This window comes from Phodopus roborovskii, unplaced genomic scaffold, assembly GCF_943737965.1.
Source record: "Phodopus roborovskii unplaced genomic scaffold, PHOROB, whole genome shotgun sequence".
Lineage (NCBI taxonomy): Eukaryota > Metazoa > Chordata > Mammalia > Rodentia > Cricetidae > Phodopus > Phodopus roborovskii.
This window is the reverse complement of record NW_026125537.1, coordinates 3,028,695-3,049,760: the sequence shown is the minus strand read 5'-3', so window position 1 is coordinate 3,049,760 and position 21,066 is coordinate 3,028,695. Positions and strand designations below refer to the sequence as shown.

General features: G+C 40.7%; 1 protein-coding gene across 1 annotated transcript in view; it reads right to left on the bottom strand.

Annotated features, from left to right (window-relative positions):
- Positions 1-21,066, bottom strand: part of Erc2 (ELKS/RAB6-interacting/CAST family member 2) — an 877,816-nt gene that overhangs the window by 712,760 nt on the left and 143,990 nt on the right. The window contains exons 4-5 of the mRNA XM_051176767.1: positions 15,043-15,066; positions 14,009-14,425 (exon numbers count right to left, since the gene is read on the bottom strand). Of these exons, the coding sequence (XP_051032724.1) occupies positions 14,009-14,425; positions 15,043-15,066 (441 nt within the window). The remainder of the gene's footprint in view (positions 1-14,008; positions 14,426-15,042; positions 15,067-21,066) is intronic.

The window sequence follows — 21,066 nt, the reverse complement described above, 5'->3', positions numbered from 1 at the left end:
CACCTGTAACACGGTGATATTAATGGACTTATCCTCAATGGGGCTGGGGTAAAGATTTATCCATTAGTTACTACACAACAACAACCTCCTCCACACAGAGGAAGAAGAGAGCCAAGGCTGTAGGGGAAGCTCACCAGCACAAACACAGACAGCAGGTGTTTGTTATTCAAGAAAGTCTGAGTCTAAAATGACTAGGAAGCAAGGAGAGAGAAACTAGGAGCAGATGAGCTTGGAAAGGCCCTATATCCCCTTTTCAGGGTGCGGACATCATTCTCCAGTCAATGGAGACTACTCAAAGAACAGATTAATGTTTCTCTCAGATGGTTCTAATAGCATAGGAGAATAAATTACAAGTTGTACCAAACTGGAAGGATGGAGTCAAACAAAGATAAGAGCAATGGGAATGAAAACTCATAGACAGATCCAAAAGTGTATAGAAGAATGTTTCTCCCTCTCTTGGAACCCATTAATTTGCCCATAGCTCTTCATGTAGGGATAGAGCCTGATAGGTTATCCAATCCCAAGCAGTCATTCCTAAATGAGTTACACATATGAGCAATACTAAATGAACTCAGATGGATGCATTTATGCATATATGTGTGTGTATGTATGTATGCAATATATATGTAACAACAATTAAAGAAGAGATACAGACCTTTAAAGGGAGTGGGAGGAGGGACATATGGAGTTAAAGGGAGAGTGGAATGTTGGAAATCATGTAAAACCAGTATTTATGTATGAAATTCTCAGAAAGTTAAAATTTAAACAAAAAGTGTATATAGAAATTGCAGAATAAATGATTGAGAAGCTAATTTAAAACAAAGCAAAACCAAACAAACAAAACACACAAATGGTGCCAGGTACCACAAGAGTAACAGAACTGTGCTGTTTTCTAGGATTTTGATTTTTACTTTTTTTTTTAATGGAGTGTGCTGGATGTCTCAACAATTTTGTTCAAATGACTGCAGAACCTGGAAAAGCTGTAGCTGCCTTTGATGCATAACATAATGCTATTATTGGTGTATACACACACACACACACACACACATATATATATATATAATATGAATTTTTGGAAACTTTAGCTGTGCTGTCCACTTTGGAAAAAAGTATCCCAGTTTACTATGTTGAGTTGGCATTGTATGGAAATTAATAGCCATATTGGTCTAGAAATGTCGAACTTAATTTTTTTTCCATTTGTACAGGGGTAATGCACTGTATTAAATATGTAAGGTCTTTTCCATATGGGTTTGATTACAAAAATTAATAAAATATTCTCTAAATAAAAAGAAATTGCAGAATAAACAAAGTTCAGTGATACATAAAGATGCTTCAGTGTTGGCTTGAATATGGAGGGATCATGAGCCAAGCCATGCCATTGACCTCTGAAGGCTCAGAAAGGCCCTATGTTTTTAAAATAAGCTGTCACTTAGTGTCTGACATTAAAAATATATTGTGGTGGGATATTCACTTTGTCTCCTTCTGTGGCACTGACCACGCCCATTGGGGGTGGAGCCAGAGGCGGAAGTGACCTGTGGAAGGAGGTCTGAGGAGGAGCGGGGAACACTCTCTTGCTGGCAGGATGCGGAAAGGAGAGCATCCGGTCGAACTTGCTGGTGTTCATCTGTCTAGGTTGTAAGTTATTTCTCCATGAATAAACATATTCGGCCTATTTGTTTATCCTGATCCTTATTTAACAGCAATAATATATGATACATCTCTGTCCATGTTGTACAGAATGTTTCTAGGAGACAGACACATATCAATAATTATAAAGAACAATGAGCAGGGTGTTGGAAATTGTTTTTTAAATGAATAAATGTTATTCCTATTCTCACAGAATTGTCTTGAGAAGAAACAAGTCTGTGTATGTGAAATAACAGTAAACTAACACTTGCTGACATTGTGTGAGGTAAATGTGTCATATTCAAGTCAGTATATCAAGCCCTATAAATCAGATAGCTAGCACACAATATATAATGTCCATAAGCAAATGCAAAGTAAGACCAACATGGTAGAGATGTCAGCCTTGAGTTTTCACAGCTCAGCACAAACACCTGAATCCCAACAGGCAACCTATAACAGGCCATCAGGAAAGGTTTGAGCCTGAAGAGAAAAGGCAGTGGTTTGGAGAGGGAAAACAGCCTAGCTTTGCAAGACCAACTGACACCCTTCCTTGACTTTCTTCAGGAAAACAGATGACATTTGTAGAGGCAGGCCCTGCTCTACTTTTCTACAGAAAGCAGGGAAGCGTGCTGAGTCACGTGCCTTACAAATGTCAGACCCCTAAAACAATACAGAGGACACACAAAGGCAAGGAAAAATGAGAGAAAAAAACAAAACGCTAAAAGAAAGAGTACAATTTAAATGGTATTATAACAGAAACCAGGTGAGAAACCTGTTGGGGGGGAAAAAGGCCAAAGAAAACAAACCAGAGAGAAGAACTGTATATGGAAAAATGGCAGGAGTTGTTTTTATTCCCACACAACAGGTGATGGCACAGTTCCTCACTTCAAGAGTCATGATCCCTGTGAGGACTTAGGAAAGTTACTCAACCACCCTCATGAAACAATAGGGAAAGGTCAACATCTACACCTCAAACCATTGTTGTGAGGAGGAGCTAAGACAGCACTCCCCTGCCTATACCTAGAGCACTTTCCATTCAGCAGTGGTGTTAACATTGATGATGATGTTGCTATTAACAGCACCCAACATGACTACCCAAAATGAGACTCCATGAGCCTTCCTTAGCTATACACTAAGCCCAGTAAATCTCAGGTACACAATGCCTGCAGACTTTTCAGGTAACTGCATATCCAAAAACACAATCACTTTGAGCCACATTCCTCAAGTCTTCTTTGCAAGGCAAAAATGTCCAGAGGATGACAAATCAAGGAGTGATATGTATGCAAAGATAACCATGGCCTAGAAGAGCAGAAAACAATGAGTGCTATAAGGCTTTCATGGCCCCTTTAATGTGACCTTTAAGTCTCCACCAAGCTCCCACTATCACTCTACCTATCCACACTGCTTAAGGGGATCTTAATGATACCCACTGAGGCTTGTGCCTGGCAGGGTTTTAAAAGTGTCTCAAGTTTCAAATGTGCAACTGGCTGGGACCCAGGCACCATGTGGTATTCTGCTTTTTAAAACAACTAGCCTTTAAAATAGTCTAAAGCTTGGCATGCATTGTGAAAGAACTTCAATAGAGACCACCCCACCTGTAAGAGCATGGCCGGGAATGTAGGTTCAATACCAACATTCAGATCCATTTCTAAGGCACAATTAGATTTTAACTCTCTTTGTATGGCCTCTGCCAATGAAAACCCTCTTCCTCCCTTTAAAGAAAATCATCTTACAATGTATTCCAGTTTGGATACCAATTTTAAAAAGCAATATTCCAAATACCATTGTCTAAACCAGGATTAATACCCAGTACATGGAGAAAATATACACAGCTTAAATGGGAGTTCTTGATGCCAGGCTCAAACATTCAAAGATTTGTAGAGGGTTTGGGCTGGAGACCATGGTTTAGTATAAAGAGCACATACTGACAGTGGTTAGTTCAGAACCACCTTAACTCCATTTCCAGGTAGACCCTCTATACTTCATGGACACTGTACATACACACACACACACACACACACACACACACACACACACGCACAGGCATGCACGCATGCATGCACACACACATACACAATCTTAGTTTTAAAAAATTCCAGAAAGTGGGCACAGAACTGTTTAGAGAGGTATGTCTAAGGCTACCCAAGGGGGGGGGGGGAAGAAAGTAACAGTAATAGGTAATAACAAACCTAACAGAATTTGAGCTTTGAGTGGCAGCTCATCTCTGCAAATAGGAGCTATGTTAAGTTTTGAGGCATTTTCTTGACAAATCCACTAGAGTATGGGGCACTTGAATACAGAAATCCTTCTACAAATCTATGTGATTCTTTGATACACACTGTGTGTGTGTGTGTGTGTGTGTATACATACATACATACATCTCCACTCCATTAGTAGCTGTTAAAATCATGCACTAATGAGTTCTTGCTGGCAGATCAGTTCCTTGCCAACTTCATTATGTGACCAGGTTGAGTTCAAAGATACAAGCAGAAATAGAGAACAAAGGTCTCCAGCCTAGAGAAAACTGGTGCATTTATCAGGAAAAGGGAGTGTGAATCAAACCATGTATGGTTTAGAGTGAAGGAAAGGAAAGGGGCTCCCTAAAATCAGAGAACCTGGTCACATTGATCCAAAAATGAGTTTCAGATGCCTTCAAAACCATACATAAGTTCAGATATTAATGTCACACAATTATATACTGCTATTTCAATGCATACCTTTACTTAAACTGTAGTAGGACTCTGCCTGCAGCAAGGTTTTTTTTAATGGCAATAATAAAATACTTACTAGTATTTAGAGCAGAGCATGTGTGGGCACAATGTTTTAAAGAGGAGGCAGGAAAGGCAATTGTGGACATCTGCAGTACATTTCCACGTGATAAAACCACTGCACTCAAAAATTATTCCGGAACTTGGTGGTACTGGGGGCAGGGGCAGTCCACGCAGAATATTTACTTAAAAAGCAGAAAGAGAGACTCAAAGCCAGCTTGAGGGAAGCAGGGACAACAACCTTTAATCTAAAACAAAGCTGCCAATGAATGGTGAGTCTGGCGATCAGAAATTGAGGTTTATGTGTGTTCTTGGATCCATGACTGCCTCCATAAATACTCCTGAGAGTCAAACGCCTTATGTTCTCACTAAATCCAAACTTTCCCACTTGGTGTCTCTAAGATGTTACCTCCACCCACCCACACATCCCACCCTCCCTTAGATGTCTTTTATAGGACTCAGACCTCTATTTTCTGAGAGGGAAGGAAGGACAGATGAAGGAGTAGGGTACTAGGGGTAGCATCTCTCAATCCAATGTTTTCTCTCTTCCTCCTCCTCCAAGCCTGCCCACTTCCCCCCGCTTCCCTGCTCCTATTACTTTTCATGCTCAGCCCCCAACCACCCTCCACTCAGCACATCTGTTTCCTACTTTAGTCCTCTGCCCTTACAATATGGTGTTTGCGGTTTACCCTTCCTTCAAGTTTCCAGAACCCAGGGCTGGGAAATTATGCACTTTTCCCAGGCCTGGGCCAGCCAGCAGAGGATGTATCCGTTCACAACTGCTCTGGCCTTCCAGAGTGCTTTGCCATGTCTGACGCCACAATCTCGTGGAAGTGTCTTTATAATTGGAAGGTGAGGATGTGGGTGTTACTTGATCTAGTAGGTAAAGTACCACTCCCACACCTACCCCCCCCCAGATGCTGCTAAACATAGCTGTCTCTACAAGGAACTTTCCTGCCCCAAATAGCAAGAGACTGAACTACATGAAGGAAACAATATGAGGGGGCTTCCCCTAACATTGAAAATGCTCATGTGGGGATCCTACCTAGAGATCTGGTTGCCCTAGGAACACAGGAGTTTGAGAATCTCCTCTTGACAGCATCCTGGACTGACCTGATGAACATTTTCAATGGAAAACATGTAACATCTACAACATATAAAGTCCTGTAAACTGCCCTGAACACACATAGGCAGGCTCCTTTTCAAGTAAGTTCCTTCAAAGCAGCTACAGGTATTCAAAGCATTCATGGCATAGGCTGATAAGTCAACAAAAGCAGGGGCCAACACTAAATAAACACAATCTTAATAGGAAAACAACATTTATTTATATGGAGGTACATGAGTTGCTTTTCTATTGCTATGATAAATGCCTTGGCCAGAACAACTTACAGAAGGAAGGTTTTATTTAGGCTTTCAGTTCCAAAGGGCGAAGACTACCACCATCACAGTGGGGTCATGGGGCAGGAAGCAGACATGGCACCTGGATTAGCAAGCTGAGGCCTCAAATCTTAAACCCCAAGCAAGAAGCAGAAGAAGCAAACTGAGAAGGGCACATGGCTGTGAAACCTCAAGGTCTGTCCCCAGTGACATACTTTTCCAGTAAGGCCACACTTACTAAACCAAATACTCAGACATCTGAACCTATATTGTTTTGATTCAAATCACCACAGGGGGTTTACATGGCACAGCACACATGACACATGTGGGATCAGAGAACAACTTTTCTTCAGTGTCCACCATGTGGGTCCTACAAATTGAACTCAGGTTGTCAGGCTTGGTGGCAAGTGTCACAACCTGCTGAGCCACCTCATCAGCCCAACTGTGTATGTTTACTAGGCCAAGTAGTCCCAACTGGCTTGGAATTTTAATGACAGATTTCTCAGGCCAATTGTACTTATTAAAATCAATATGGGGTAAGACCTGACCCATTTAAAATTAGTATATAGCACTCAACCTTAAAAAACATATCAGAATGTTAAGACAAAGCAAAAGATGCCAAACAGAAATGAATTATTGGCACATATTCCATATGTCATCTAAAATGGGAGGGTAAAGCTATGAAACCCTCATTGTGGACATGTCATGTTGTCAGCTTGCATGCAAAAGGTGCATTTTTCTAAAATATTTCATTGTATCCATTCTCCATAAAGTGTTTGGGGAAGATGGAACCTACTGAGAACAAATGGAACCCACTGCATTGGCATCTGCCAGTGACAACCCCACATAATCTCAAGAGATAATGCAGTCAACATTAAATATTTACTCCTAAAAGGCACGAGGAAGAAGTATGACATTCTAGCATATGAGAAAGGAGGGTCATAGAATTATGTACATTGAAGGCTTGGTGGCCACCAATTATCAGGTTTTCATGAAGAAAAATTGCAAGTAGTCAATCATAAGAAATGCTCTGCGTGCTTACACAGGACTTCACATAATTTCCTCTTCTCTATTCACATCCTTGGCTGCATCTAGGGTTTTTCCTTAGCCTTTGCACTCTTGCTGGTAATGCTCACCTACTCACTGTCCCACCATCTGCCCACACAGAAACTCACAGTAGTTATCTATTCCTCCTGAAGCTCCCAGAGTGCACTTAATGAGCTGTCAATGCCTTAGCTACAAGTAGAGATGAACTGCCCCTTCAACTTCCATAGACATCACCCCGATTATACAACTGACCATCAAAACAGCCACAATATCCTTCTAACCTTACTCCCTGACTTTGCCTCTTCCTAAATCCGCTCTCAATTGATCAAACTGTATGCCACACTCCCCAGAGCAAATGTTTTGAAAGCCTCACTGTGGTCCATGAAGTAAAAGCCAGTCCTGTGTCCAGCACTCAGAATTCTCAAGAACTTTCCTTTGCCTTTGAAAGGCGGAGTATCAGCTGCTCCCAACCCAGTTTCTTAAAACCCAGCATCACTCTCACGTTTGTAGCTTGACTGCACAATCCCTTCTCTAACCATGCTTCTTTACCACTGGATTCTTCTGCTATAGTAGTAGCAACAGCCCACAGAGGGAAAACTATTTCCTTCTGGTAAAGAGAAGGGGATCTCTGGCCCAGGTGGAGAACAGCACTTCAGGTGAGCATGTCAGTCACCTAGCTAAGGGACCACCCCTTAGGAAAGTGAGTCCATCTTAAGCCATGCTAAAGAGACTGGAAAGACAGTTAAGAACACTTGGGAAGTGTTCTTGCAAAAACTGGAGTTCAGTTCCTATTGCTCATTGTGGGAGACTTACAACTGCCTGCAACCTCATATTCAGTGGTCCAATGCTCTCCATGGTCACCTGAACACACATATAGGCACATGCAGAGACAGAGACACATTAATAAAAATAGAAGTTTTGCAAAGAGACAAAATGAATAAATTACCCCTTGATGAGACAGTGCACTTTTTCTTCCCAGAAGTCCCCCACCTAATGCAGTCTCAATAGAGCCACTGTAAGAATCCCTGAGGTTGGCCTGCTTCTCTTGAGTTGTGACTCAGAGAAGTATAACATTTCCTCTTCCTTCTTTTTTTTATCTCTTCTAGGTACTGGCCAAAGCCTAAGTGTGTCTTCTCTAGTAGTATGGGCCTTTTCACTCTTCCTCCAAAGCTATCTTCCCCTTCAGATGGCAGCTCATCTGCCATTCGGCTACTTAGAAGTAGCATGACTTTATTTCTCTCCTCTGGCCCCTTCTCTGGTAAACTGCCAAGATTACAGCTTGTCTGCCCTGGAGTTTTCTTTTACACTCTAATAAAATTGTCCTTGAGCTTCCCTGGGAGTCAGTTTTTAAATTCTTTTATCAACAAACTAAGAAACCCAAGAGAAGGCCCTACTTTCCTCAGGAACATGTGGTGACTTTGGTGGGACTACCCAAAATTTCTGGTAAGACTTCCTGCTCTATAGGACCAGCCTGCCACACATGAAGACAGTCACCCACTCTCCTCCTTTTAAATTGCACAGCATCTAAGCGTTACTCAATGTCCCTTAGTGAGCAGCCCAAGCAGTGGTACAGGGCTTGAGCCAGACTGAGTTGTAGTGGCCCCAACATTTGTTGCATGTCATTTGGGGACAATAACTCACTACTTCATGCCTCAATAACTTTATCTATATAATAAAGATGGTAGCAACGCAAAATAGCAAAGGGCACACAAAGTGAACATTACTAAGTGTGATTTGTTTTTAAATCACAAAGCTGACATGGACACTCTCATAGTACCCTGCATGCCTATATTCAATATGTACCCAAAATAAACCACTGAGAAATTCTCTAAGTATTTTAAATCACTTCTACTCGTTAATATATGCTGAACATCTACACACAATATTTGAGCTATAAGAGTACTCAAGAGTACTGATCAGGTTTTTTAAGGCATTATAATTAAAATAGGAAATAATTTTTCATTTTTATAATATATGGGAGAAAGAACTCTTACAAAAACAAAGTAAAAAAAAAACTTATACTTAAAATGCTAAGTGTGTGTGTGTTCAGAATATTTTCTGTGAATGGCCTTATGAGTATAAATAGAATATACTGAATCTGTAGAGTCAGAATTAGATATGCCTACATCAGCAAAACTGTAGTGTAGTCAGCAGAACTAAGGACAAGCATGCTAAAGAAAATGAGGCCACACAGTCTTGCCAGGGGGTGGGGGCTGACTGGAGCATCATGAAGACCTTGAGCAGAAATTATATGAGGGAGGTTTGAGTCATCACTAAAAGACTTAAAGCTTAAGAATACCAAGGTGACAACCTTGGCCTCAGTGGATCTTCCAATGGCCTCAGAACATTCTAGAAAGATAACCACATTGACTAGGAAGTCTCATTATCTACCTCTCACTGTGTCCTCATAGCACAGAAGATAAACTCGGATCCTGTATCCTGAGTTTTGCTGGCCTTGGGCTGTTAGTAACCCAGCCCTGGTGGCTTGACTTGAGTGCTCTTCTGCTTCTACTACTGAAGAAAAGCTAGCCACCCCCAAATAAATTAGCATAGAATATCAATAGCCATAGCAGCACAAGATAGATCCTTCCTACCACACACTTACAGCATGGCAAGTCCAAAGACTCCTGATTCTGTTCTAAGACCCCTTAAGAAGTATAAGTCTAATGAACATAAGAATAGCGTAGTATTTTTTTTTTCTCTCTTCAATAAGATCAACAGTATTTTGGATAGTTTTTGTGTAGCGATGTTTGCAGAAAAAGCTAGAGAGCAAGGTGATCCATTAGCATATCAAACACTGCTATCGAATCAACCTGAATGGAAATGCACAGATGACAGGGCGAGAAATGCTGACCGTTGGCCAACTCTTCACATGTCAGTTGTAGCTCCTGGCAAAAATTTTAGCATTCCAAGGAAGTGGAGATCATTACATTTATTTTGTTGTTGTCAGTGCTGCTGCTGTTACTGCTGTTTCCTGCTGCACAAAGAAGTGGTTTTCACTCTCAGCCTTTTCCAGACCACAGAAAAACAAACAGACACTAAAGTAAGCTACTTCTCCTCATGTGCAATTTCTGCCAACTCCAGAGTGCCTGGAACAATGGACTGTAGGAGGTCTGGAGATGGGATATCTGTGAGGGCCAACCTTGGCCTGAATATGAATCATCAAGCCACTAGCACTCCATTCCCCCAGCAACTGTGCCACAGCTCCAACCTGGCTGAACAAGGAAAAAGAAATCAATGGGGAACACAATGAAGTTAAAACCTCAAGTACACCTTAAATCCTGGTTTGAAGCCCTTTCAATTAGTGCAGATCAGGCAATTTCTATTTTCATGCTGGGTTATTCTTAATGGTTTAATAACAAAAGCTGTAAGATATATTGTTCTACTAAAAAAAAGTTGAAATACTGTGATAGAAGTGTATTTTAAGCCTCAGTGGAGAATATAGAGACAGCTTACAATGAAATTTGCCTTTAAGGATAATTAATGAAGGAAATAACCCAGATTTTTGGTGATGGGAAACAATTATTTGTGTATTGTGTGTTTTATAGGTGAAAAAATACTTTTAGCATAGCATTTTCCCAAAATGTCTTACAAAGAACACCAGTGCATAAGAGAAAAGCGAGCCACAAATCTTGAAATGTTCTCCCTTTCCTAAGTCCTGTGTCTAGAAATGACTCCACTCTCCTTTTATCTTCTTACTCCACAAAACGTCTGCTCTGCCCAGAACATTCTAGCAAAGATGCTCCTAGGAAGGGGATACAATGAAATGATTTAAGAGCTGAGACTAAGTCCACCTGATTCAAAAACCATCTCTACCATTTTCTACCTATGTGACATTGGCAAGCCTCTTGGTGTCCTTTGTCCTTCTCCTCCCCCAGGTAAGATGGATAAACAGTAGCAATAACCTCCTAGAACATGAGTGAAACAGTCTCCTGAGGTCTTTATCTGGCCAGATCCTTTTATCACTGAAGTCTCAGATCATGATCTACAAGACATCTTTCTTAACCACCAAACTGGCAATTGGCCTCACCCAGGGCATAACACTTCTCTATTCTTCCATCTGTTTCTCACAATAGAAGTCAAGCTAACTATCAGTTATCATTTCATACTTTCAAGTAGATAGTCAGTAAAAGCATATGCAAAGAGTATCACACACCTGTGATACTAGGACTCCAGAGGCTAAGGCAGGAAAATGACAAGCTTGAGGCCAGCCTAGGCTATATAGCAAATTCAAAAGCAAACTAGAATACTAAGTAGACCCTGTTTCAAACACACAAATGAGTCCCCTAACTAATGAATAAGTTAACTACTAAATGAATGAGGAGTCTCCAGGAATTCACCAGAGTCAGTCCAGAGTAGCCACACAATACCAACCACTCAGATACTTAGGGAAACTTCTGAACCATGAGTTGTTAATGACGTGAGAGTCATAGTTCTTCTGGTTTTAAACTTCCAAAGTCTGAAATGCTCCTTCTTGCTAACACTGGTGATAAGTGTTCCCTGAACCTTATTCAACAGCATGCTGGTAAACAGGCACCAGGAATGGCTCTTGAGAATGGAGTGAGCCTTGGAAGTCCTCACTATATGTTGGCTGGAGTTTCCACTCACCTGCTTTTCATATCCGTCTCACCACAGACCAGCCTGCTTCATCAATGCATGTAAGCTAAGGAGACAACAGTCTACTTGGAAGATGGGAATAACAGTTCCATGTAATCTAAAGTAGTATTTGTCAGTTTCTAAGGAGTAAATATCCCAACAATGACCAATTTCAAGTGATCAATGGTGTAATAGCAAGCTCCCTAAATTCCTAAAAATTCAATCAAGCCACAATCTTCTCTTGGAAAACAAGGTTCTTTTAAACCTCCAAAGTGTGTTTGCTGAATCCAAATTCAAATTGAATACTTTTTAACATCAGCATATTTTTTTACATATTATCTGTTCTTGATGAACCAAGATGAGGGCAGTCAACTGACTGGTTTGATGATCAACGAAACTAGTTGAACATGTAGACTGCCCTTTTTGTAAAACCTCTCAAACTGATATTAAGGGTCTAAATATGATCTGCATCCACAACAGACCTCTGTGAGAACCAATCAATTTCAGAGAAAATATGAATTGTGTTTCTTTTATTTTTAATTGAAATGACCACACAAATGAACCAAGGTGGCATCTATTAAGTGCTACTTAGAAGCAAGGTCTAAAGCAGAAAAACAGTCTTAACCACAAACACCGAGCATGGAGAGGGTGTGTGTGTGTATGCACCAACTGGTGGTTTCTCTGGCATATAACACATCCCTTGGACCCAAAACTAACACAGCAGCTTTTCCTAACGAGAGAGATGCTCTATTACCACAATTCTGAGACAGCACAAGTAACATTCAAAATCTAACCAGTCTTCATGCAAATCTCAATGTTTGTTGCTCTCTTGTAGACTGGATTGGAGGCTCACAAAGAGGAACAGAGGGCTGTTGCTGCTCTATTGTATTAGTCACACACAGCTGCACAACAGATGACTTCCAAATTAATCAATGCAAAAAAAAATATGTGTAGTTTTTCCCCCCATGGGTCTCAAGACCAGGTCCCGCTTGATCCTTCACTTCACAGTGTTTCACAAGGTTGCAGCTAAGGCATCAGCTAGCACTTGTTACCTCATCTGAAGGTTCAACTGAGGCTGCCAGCAGGTTTCATTGTTGGCTTACATGCTGAGCACCTCCTCACCTCACTGGATATTGGCTGAAGGTTGCCCTCAGGTCCTTACAGTCCAGCCTTTCTGTACAGCAGCTTGCTTTATCAAAACACTAAGAAGACGACAAGATCTACTTCAAGGTAGAAGTGTCAGTCTTATGTAACCCTGTCTTGGAAGTGGCTTCAACATCCATTGCTTCTGCTGTACTATATCTTTTAGATGTAAGTGTCTAGAATTAGCCAGATCTCAAGAGAAAGTAATCATGCCAGGGTATGAAACCCAAATTGTAAGGACCACGGAGATCATTTTAGAAATCTGCCTGCCACATTCACACTCTTGGAATTCAAACGGAAAGAGCAGGCCAATGAAACATCTCTTTAAGTATCTTAATATAAAACCAAGCATTGTGGTTTTCAAACTATGTGGCTAAGACCTCATGAAAATAAATCAGGGAGATTAAGAGTATAGGACATTAGGTTCGAACATACAAAAGTCTGCTAAAATATTCCAAGCAAATACAAACAATATTAGAGAAACCTTATGGGAGCACCAGTATCTTAGCAAATCTCAGCAAGGAAGCCACACTTTCTTAACAGCACACAAGGTTCTCTCAAGGCAACTGCCCATCTAAGCAGGTATTCAATACAAAGACATCTAGCCTACTCTGAATTTAGTACTTAATGCTGTCTATACTTTGAAGACATAGCTAAGGCTTGCAATTTGTTGTGTGGTATGTGTCTCCTTTTAGCATTCTGGCCTACATGATGCTTTTATAGCCATCTCTACCACCACAGTAGCAAGAAAACTGTGCTAACAATTTCAAACCCTGGCTGACACCCACATTTTTTCTAGGCTTTAACTAACCATAAATTCTCAGATATCCGAGTATCCCAACATTCAGTGGTGGTGGCCAGCCAGAGAAACTGCCTCCGGATGACTTCAAATGATTTAATACACTAAGGATGAAACACATACTCAGAAACCTTGGAACAGTCTGTTCTAGACAAATGTAAACACAGACGAGGATTATCTTAAACCTAAATGTTCAGAGTTGCTCTGTACATTTTACCATTCTTCTCAAAAATGCACATGTGTTTTCCTTTCCATAAACTCTGTCCCCGATTCAGCGAGAAAAATGCTTGGGTCTCTGTGTTGCTAATCACCTATTTGTTTTGTTTCTTTTAGAGAGCTATGTGACCAGCAACCAAGCTTAAAGAGGACCATCCCTGAAAGCTCCCCAAACCATAGCCACCTGTGGAAAAGTGAGCATAAAGTACATTAGTTACCGTGTGACGTCCAAGCTTGAATAATAACTGAACACACATGTGATGAGTGCAGAAGAAAGCACACACCAAATTCTACCTTAACAGCCAGAGGCAGATCAGAGAGCCGATGACAAAGGGATTGAAGTTCAGACTACAGACGTTTTCCAACCTGTGAAATAGCTGAATAACACATCTCAGAACCTAAGCAAGGCTTTGGGAAGCTGACCCGATGCTCTTACCTCTCTCAGGTGGATGTTTTCCTTCTCCTTCTGGTCTAAAATCACTTCCAAGTGGCTGACCTGAGACTCAGCCTCCGCCATCCGTCGGGTGCGCTCATTGTCATCCTCAAGGCTTTTGGACGGCAACCCTTTACTCTGCAGCATCTCCAGGAGCTTTTTAATGGACTCATCTCGAGCATTGAGAGTCTGTTTCTGTGTTTCGATTCTCAGCTCCATTTCTTCCAACGTCTTCCGCAGAAGGAACAGCTCCTTGGCCTGTCTGTCATGCTCAGCTTGGAGCCTGCGGAAATTCTCCTCCGTCAGCTCGATGGTGAAGTGCTCTGCTCCTCGGTTGCCACTCTCTTGCTGCAGGAGGTGGTTGAGGTCTCTCTGGGTCCGCAGCTCATCCTGAAGGGCCTGGATGGTCAACTGCAGGTGCTACAGTGAGAAAGATGGAGCAGGAGAGGACAGAGGAGGCAAGTCAGTAAACAGGTCACGTGCTATCGCCGCTGCCACACCATGAGGATGGAATGTTAACTATGAGATCCAAGGGCCAGCTATGAAGTCCTCCACGGTGACTTCAGAAGCATGGGACAGCACATGGAGAGGGTAATTAATTCAGTGATGCTTTCTGAATATCTCAGAAGAGAAATGTGCACACACACAGAAACGGTGTATTAGTGTCAACCACATGGGAAATTATACATCTATGGTGTTTAATTCAGGAAGGGAGAGGGTTAGAGGGAAACTTTCATGAAACACACCTTCTTAGGCCCACAACACTCCAGACTCAGTATTCCTTGTTTCCTAAGATGTTCTTTATCCATTATTTTCCATGATAAATGCAGATCCATTTAAAAATGAAAATAATAGCATCCAATACAAGTAGACACAAACAAGGACTTTATTTTTTTACAAATAAAGCTGTGAACAGGTTTAGTAAACAGGATTACTGCAAGCAAAAGGGAATAAATGGAGACAGACAGCACATTCAAACACACAAAGAGGTGAGGATATGCAGCCCGAAACAAACAAGCTGCAAAGAGTGGACAAACCTTGGTTCTTCTGGCATCCAGTAACTGAACAGCATGGGATATGAAAAAAAAATGAAGCAAAAAATCAACATAAAGAAAAGTTCAGTGCAAGCAAAGGATATTCAACAAAAAGAACTTAATCAACATAGAGTACCTTCACAGAAGAAAAAAAGAAAAAGAAAAAGAAAAAAATTCTCATTAAGCCAACACCCATAAACTACACACAGTTCAGAGCACTGATGCTGGGTCAACTCAAAAAGAAAAAGAAGAAAGAAAAGCCAATTAAAGCTTATTTCAATAGCCTTTTGTTTCCCCCTCTCTCTCTTTGACCCAACCCACAATTTTTGGTTATCTTAGCAGAGAGGAAATCACAACACTCTAGAGTGAGTACCCAAACATTGTTTCAGAGAAAGCAGTTAACAGTTGGGGAAAAGAAACCCTTGAATGAAATCAGTTGGGGAATTCATGTCTTCCTTTCCAGACCAACCTCAGGCTGTTCAGAGGAGGCAGCCACAAGCCAGCCTGAAGATGGTTTTTACCCAGGGACATACCAGGAGGCTTCAAAATAGCAGTTACTCATTCATTCACAGACACATAATCCTGCCTGTGAACCAGACCACAACATTACACAGAGGAATCAAGCGGGATGTAGGGCAGGACTCCTGCCACAGGGACTCATGGTGTTGTAAGTCAAAGATAATACTATGTCTGAGCTGTAAGTGTTGGAGCAGTCAACATTCTAAATCTGTCTGAGGTCATGTGGCTGATACCTGGAGGTATTGAGGTCTTTCTGGATGTGGCCTATACCCAGAACCAGAAAACTAGCACAGTGTGGCACACTGATTACACTCTAGGAGTTTGCATTTCACCTTCACACATGGGAATGAGAAGTTCCTTGCTGTGTACCACAGTACCTCAAAGGGTACTGAATGCTACATATTGATATACATTACTGATTATTTCCTGATACATCTTATAAATGTAAGTTTCAGGGTCTTTTATTCACAAATCTGTGCAACCATCAACACAGTTTTTATCATATTTTCAACACAGAAAGGAACTCTGTGCCTTTTAGCAATCTATTTCCCACTTCCTTCCCAAGACAAAAGCCCCAGGAGTCAGTAATCTTTCTGTCTCTGAAAATTTGCCTATGAAAAACATTCTTTTCAGTGAAATATGAAATAAGTGGTTTCTTTGGTTTCGTATGCACTCAGAGTTTAATACCTGTCTTAGCAAGTATCAGTAGTCCAATACTTTCTATAACTGAATTTTATTTCATTATAGAGATACAATAAATTTTATTCATCTACTTAATCAGCTTGCTTATAAACAGATATTCATAGCAATGTTGTTTACATTGGCCAAAAAAATACAAATAATCCAATATATCAATCACTTAATCAGTGCATATTTGTGATGTATGCACTCAAGGAAATATTATTTAGCCATAAAATGGGGTGATATAACTAAAGAACAACCCTGAAAAATATTATGTCAGCATAAAAGAATTCAATCAAAAAAGACCACAAATAACGTGACTCTACTTATACAATATCCAGATAAGCAAATTCAGAGGCTAAGATAAATAAGTGATGGCAGGAAACAAAGTGGGTGTAACTCCTGAACACTATGATGTTTCTTCCACAGTGTGATAAATACAGTCTCAAGCTATATGGAATTGTGAATTGCACAGCTCTGTGAATATATAAAAACTGACAGAGTTTAAACTGTAAGGTAAATAAGCTTTACCTCAATGAAGCTGTCATGGAAAGTATGAACTAATACCACAGGGCCATATGATCTTTTCCCACTAAGGCCCCATCTCTAAACCAATCAAGAAAGAATGCACTGAAGTATGTACAGCCTTTGGCCCTGCTCTTGGGGTGTGCTTTGACTACTATCTTCTGATCACTTAAATGTGCTTTACCCCCGCATGTCTTTGTCCTTTCATGGTGGTGTGAGTTTCTGAGTTGATCCAAGTTATTTTGGGAAAAAAAATGTAATGAATCAAGATGATGAAATTGGAAACTGTCTTTCCAGAGAGCAACCAAAAATAATGTGTGTGTGTGTGTGTGTGTGTGTGTGTGTGTGTGTGTGTGTGTGTTTTACAAGATTCATAAATAAGCCAGAAGGAGTCTCCATAAACAAATCTTCAGAAATGCTCTGATCACAGGTGTCAACACTGCCGAGGTAACAATAAAGGAACTGTCCTTGGGTGGGCAAGTTGTCCATCACTCTAGTCTACTGTTTTCATATCTAAAAAGGAGGACTCAGTCTAATGCCTATCTTATTCCTAGGTGGAATAACAAAGATAATGCATAGGTACTGGGTTTAAGGAAAGGAGAAGGAGGCCATTTATCCATTCAGCATACATTTACCTTCTCTCAGACTCATAAAATACAAAACAAGAGAAAGAAGAAATAGGTCATGTCTACAGTTCTTGTAGACAAGTAAAGAAGTAAAGCCACAGAAGAGACACTATATCATGACAGTCATGACAGAAAGTCATAGCTGTGTGGCTAGACACACAGAAGAGCTGTTACCTGGGGAGGATTATGTAGAGCCCACCACTGAGTGGTGTCTTCAAGGGAAAATGAGAGTCTGTCCCTAGCATAGAGTTGCAAAATGAAGAACCCATGGAAATAACCAGAGCCAAAAAGAAAGCAAACCTACTGAGGGACAGTCACAGTGAAAACTTGGGACAGCACTTACATGATCCAAAGTTCTAGTCAGCCTTCATAACAGCCCAGAGAGGTAACCATGGTTGCAATCTCCACTTAAGCGATGAGAATGTAGACACAAGCTAAGCATGCTGTTCTAGCTCCCTCAGTTAGTTTCATAAGGAGCATAGGCCGGTGCTTATGTAACCAGTCTGACCTCCACAGCCCTGTTTGAACCCTTATAGCCTGTGGGCTCCCAATTGGCACAAGTCCTTCAGAATGTGTCCAAGAAGAATGGAGTGGTTACAACACTTTATAACAGCCATAGCAATTCTCACAATTAGGAATTAGCCATCCTACCCAGGTTGTTTTTTGTGGAAAGGTAGATAAGACAGATGCTTATAGGTTTGCATGTCATTAAGAAACAACACTTTTCCATTAGTCTATTAGTCACAAAATGAGTTCATCATGAGCAAATACAATGTGATACTCAGTCTAAACTTCAGTCCATAAATGTCGCAAATTTATGTTTGCATTTGGTTTTTTCTCTCTTTTAATGTTAATATGTCCAAACTTAAGCAGGAATAGCCTTGTTTATACACAAAGGATTCTTCAGCAAAATGAATATACCTGGTATGTCTTGATCATTTTTCAAGTACATATCCTTGAAGACAGGAACTATGAAGACATCTCATTCAATCTCATTTTCTCCCCCACCCCCAACTCAGTCTTTTCCTTATTATCTCTAATTACTCTGCCTCTGAGAAACTCAACTTGGACCAGCAAAATGGCTCAGCAGTAAAGGCTCTTGTGTCATAAGCCTGGAAACTGAGTTTGATCACAGAAACCCATATAAAGGAAGAAGGTGAAACCAAATTCACAAAGCCATCCTCTGCCCTCCAAAGGTATTCTGTGATATGTATACCCACGTACACATCATGCACACAGATACAGACACTATAATAAAAAATTAAATTAAAAGTAACTCAGTTTCAAAATTCAGCAGACATTGTAATCTCAGGCTAGATATTTAACAATTCCAAAATGTAATAGAACCATTGATAACAAATTGCACACTAAAAATAATAACTTCTTAGTTCCCACATTTGTAAGAGGGATAAAGTAGACATAGAAGTATTAACCTCAATGAAATAAAATCACTTAATGATGATTACATGAGTTACTGCTTACAAAGCTCAGTGTGACAGGCACAGGGCACATGACCCACCAGTCAGGATGAACTAAGGTCACTTCAGAGACAATAACAAAATCCTACATTCTGAAGAGGGTAACCCACCTGCTGACATGCAATCAGATCTTCCATGGCTTTCAGAAAACTTAAAAATTAGCTTGTCAACCTTATTTACAAATGAGAACAACAGATGCATACAGGCCCAAGAGAACACACCTGTGCCCTAACAAAGGCAAAATCTTCACTTCAGGGACCGGGTGCTTGGTACTGGGAAAGCAGACAAAAAGGATATGACTCTAGACTATGACAACCTAGGTTGCAATAGGTGTCCTATAGGAAGGATAGGACATAACCTAAACAACTTCATTCCACAGTACAGACCCCAACCAGTACTTAAAGAGTATGGGATACCTCAAAGACAGTTGATGTAAGAGCATCTGTTGAAGGAATTTGGTTGTGTAGATAACTGGGGGAAAAAAAAAACTTGACCAAACTAGCTGACAAAGACTGTACTCTTAGTTCCCATCAGAAAAACTTCTTATGCAGTGCATGGTGGTTAAGAAAAAACTCATAACTGGTCAAATGCAGAGAATAAGTGTCTGTGGAATGCTCAGCCACATTGGAACATCTGTATTATGCCTGTACCCCGAGGCTTGGGAATACCATGGAAGAGAGAGCAGAAAGATTGTAAGAGCCAGTAGTCAGGGAGGACCAGAACAAAACAGTGGTTTCTGGACATGACAGGCCCACTGCACAAATGACCTGACAGTAGTTTTCACAGTACCTGCCTAAGACTAACTCAGTCAACACTCCAGCATGCATGGAGGAGAGGCTCCTGAGTCCCCACCCCAGTGGAGGAACTACTGATAGCTAATGGCTGCTAAGGAGGAGAAAGAAATTTCTAAAAGTACGGCTCCTAGTAGGTTGTTCATGCTTCAACAGACAGCCTCACATACATGCATATATAAGCAATACAAATTGCACTCAGTGAGTTATTTTATTTTTTAAAGATGTAAAGTTTGTAGGGAAAATGAGAGGTAGATTTGAGAGGTGAGGTGGTTTGAACAAGAAAGGCCCCCACTGGGTCATATATTTGAATGCTTAATTACCAGGTAGTGCACTATTTGATAGAATTAGAAGGATTACGAAGTGTGGACTTGTTGGAGGAAGTGTGTCACTGGTAAGAGGCTTTGAGGTTTCAAAAGCCCATGCCAGGCCCAATCAATCTCTCTCTCTCTCTCTCTCTCTCTCTCTCTCTCTCTCTCTCTCTCTCTCTCTCCAGATCAGGTTGCAGACCCCTCAGCTACTTCTCCAGTGCCATGTTTGCCTGTGTGCCATCATGCTCCCTGTCATGACAATAATGGACTAACCTCTAAAACTGTAAGCCAGCTCTAATTAAATACCTTCTTTTATAAGAGTTGCTTTGGTCATGGGGTCTCTTCACAGCAACAGAACAGTGACTAAGACAGGAAGAGTTGGGGGAAGAAGAGTGAATATAATAAAAAATATGTTTTGTATGTATAATGAATGAAATTCTCAAGGAATTCATATATATATATATATATATATATATATATATATATATTTTTTTTTTTTTTTAAAGACAAGGTTGTAGTGCAAGTGAGATCTCTGTCAAAGCCATAGTATCCTCTCCAAGAGTCAAAAGTAAGAAAAATAATGACCGGCTTCCAATTCCCTTGCATTCACATCATTTAGTTCCCTCAGTTGAAATCATGTTCCACTCTTCAACCATGAAAATGCACTTCCTTTAAGTCAGTCACTCAAATTTCACTGGCTGAGTAATTATGAGCCTACAAAGCAGCAACCTGCAAGAATGTATTACAGGACCATCTCTTTGGAATCTCGTAGTCATCATAAAGGTCTCAACTTGCCACAGATTTCCACTATGTTGCTCATTTGAGAGAAATGCCCTTCCTGGGTCCTCCTTCGTTAGGTCAGGAAAGCCCCCCCCCCTTCCAACGTTGGGCCTGGGTACCAAAACTACTACTCCTGTCTTAGCTAACCTCCTTCAAGTACAAAAGTGCATGTGTTGGACAAGGGTGTAAAACTCTTTTACTCACTATCCTAATTCAAGGATCAAGGAATGAGAAAAGAACAGGCTAGCCACACAGACACATAGCCAGACACAGAATAAGCAGGAAAGAAAAGATACACAGATATAGAGAAAGGTAA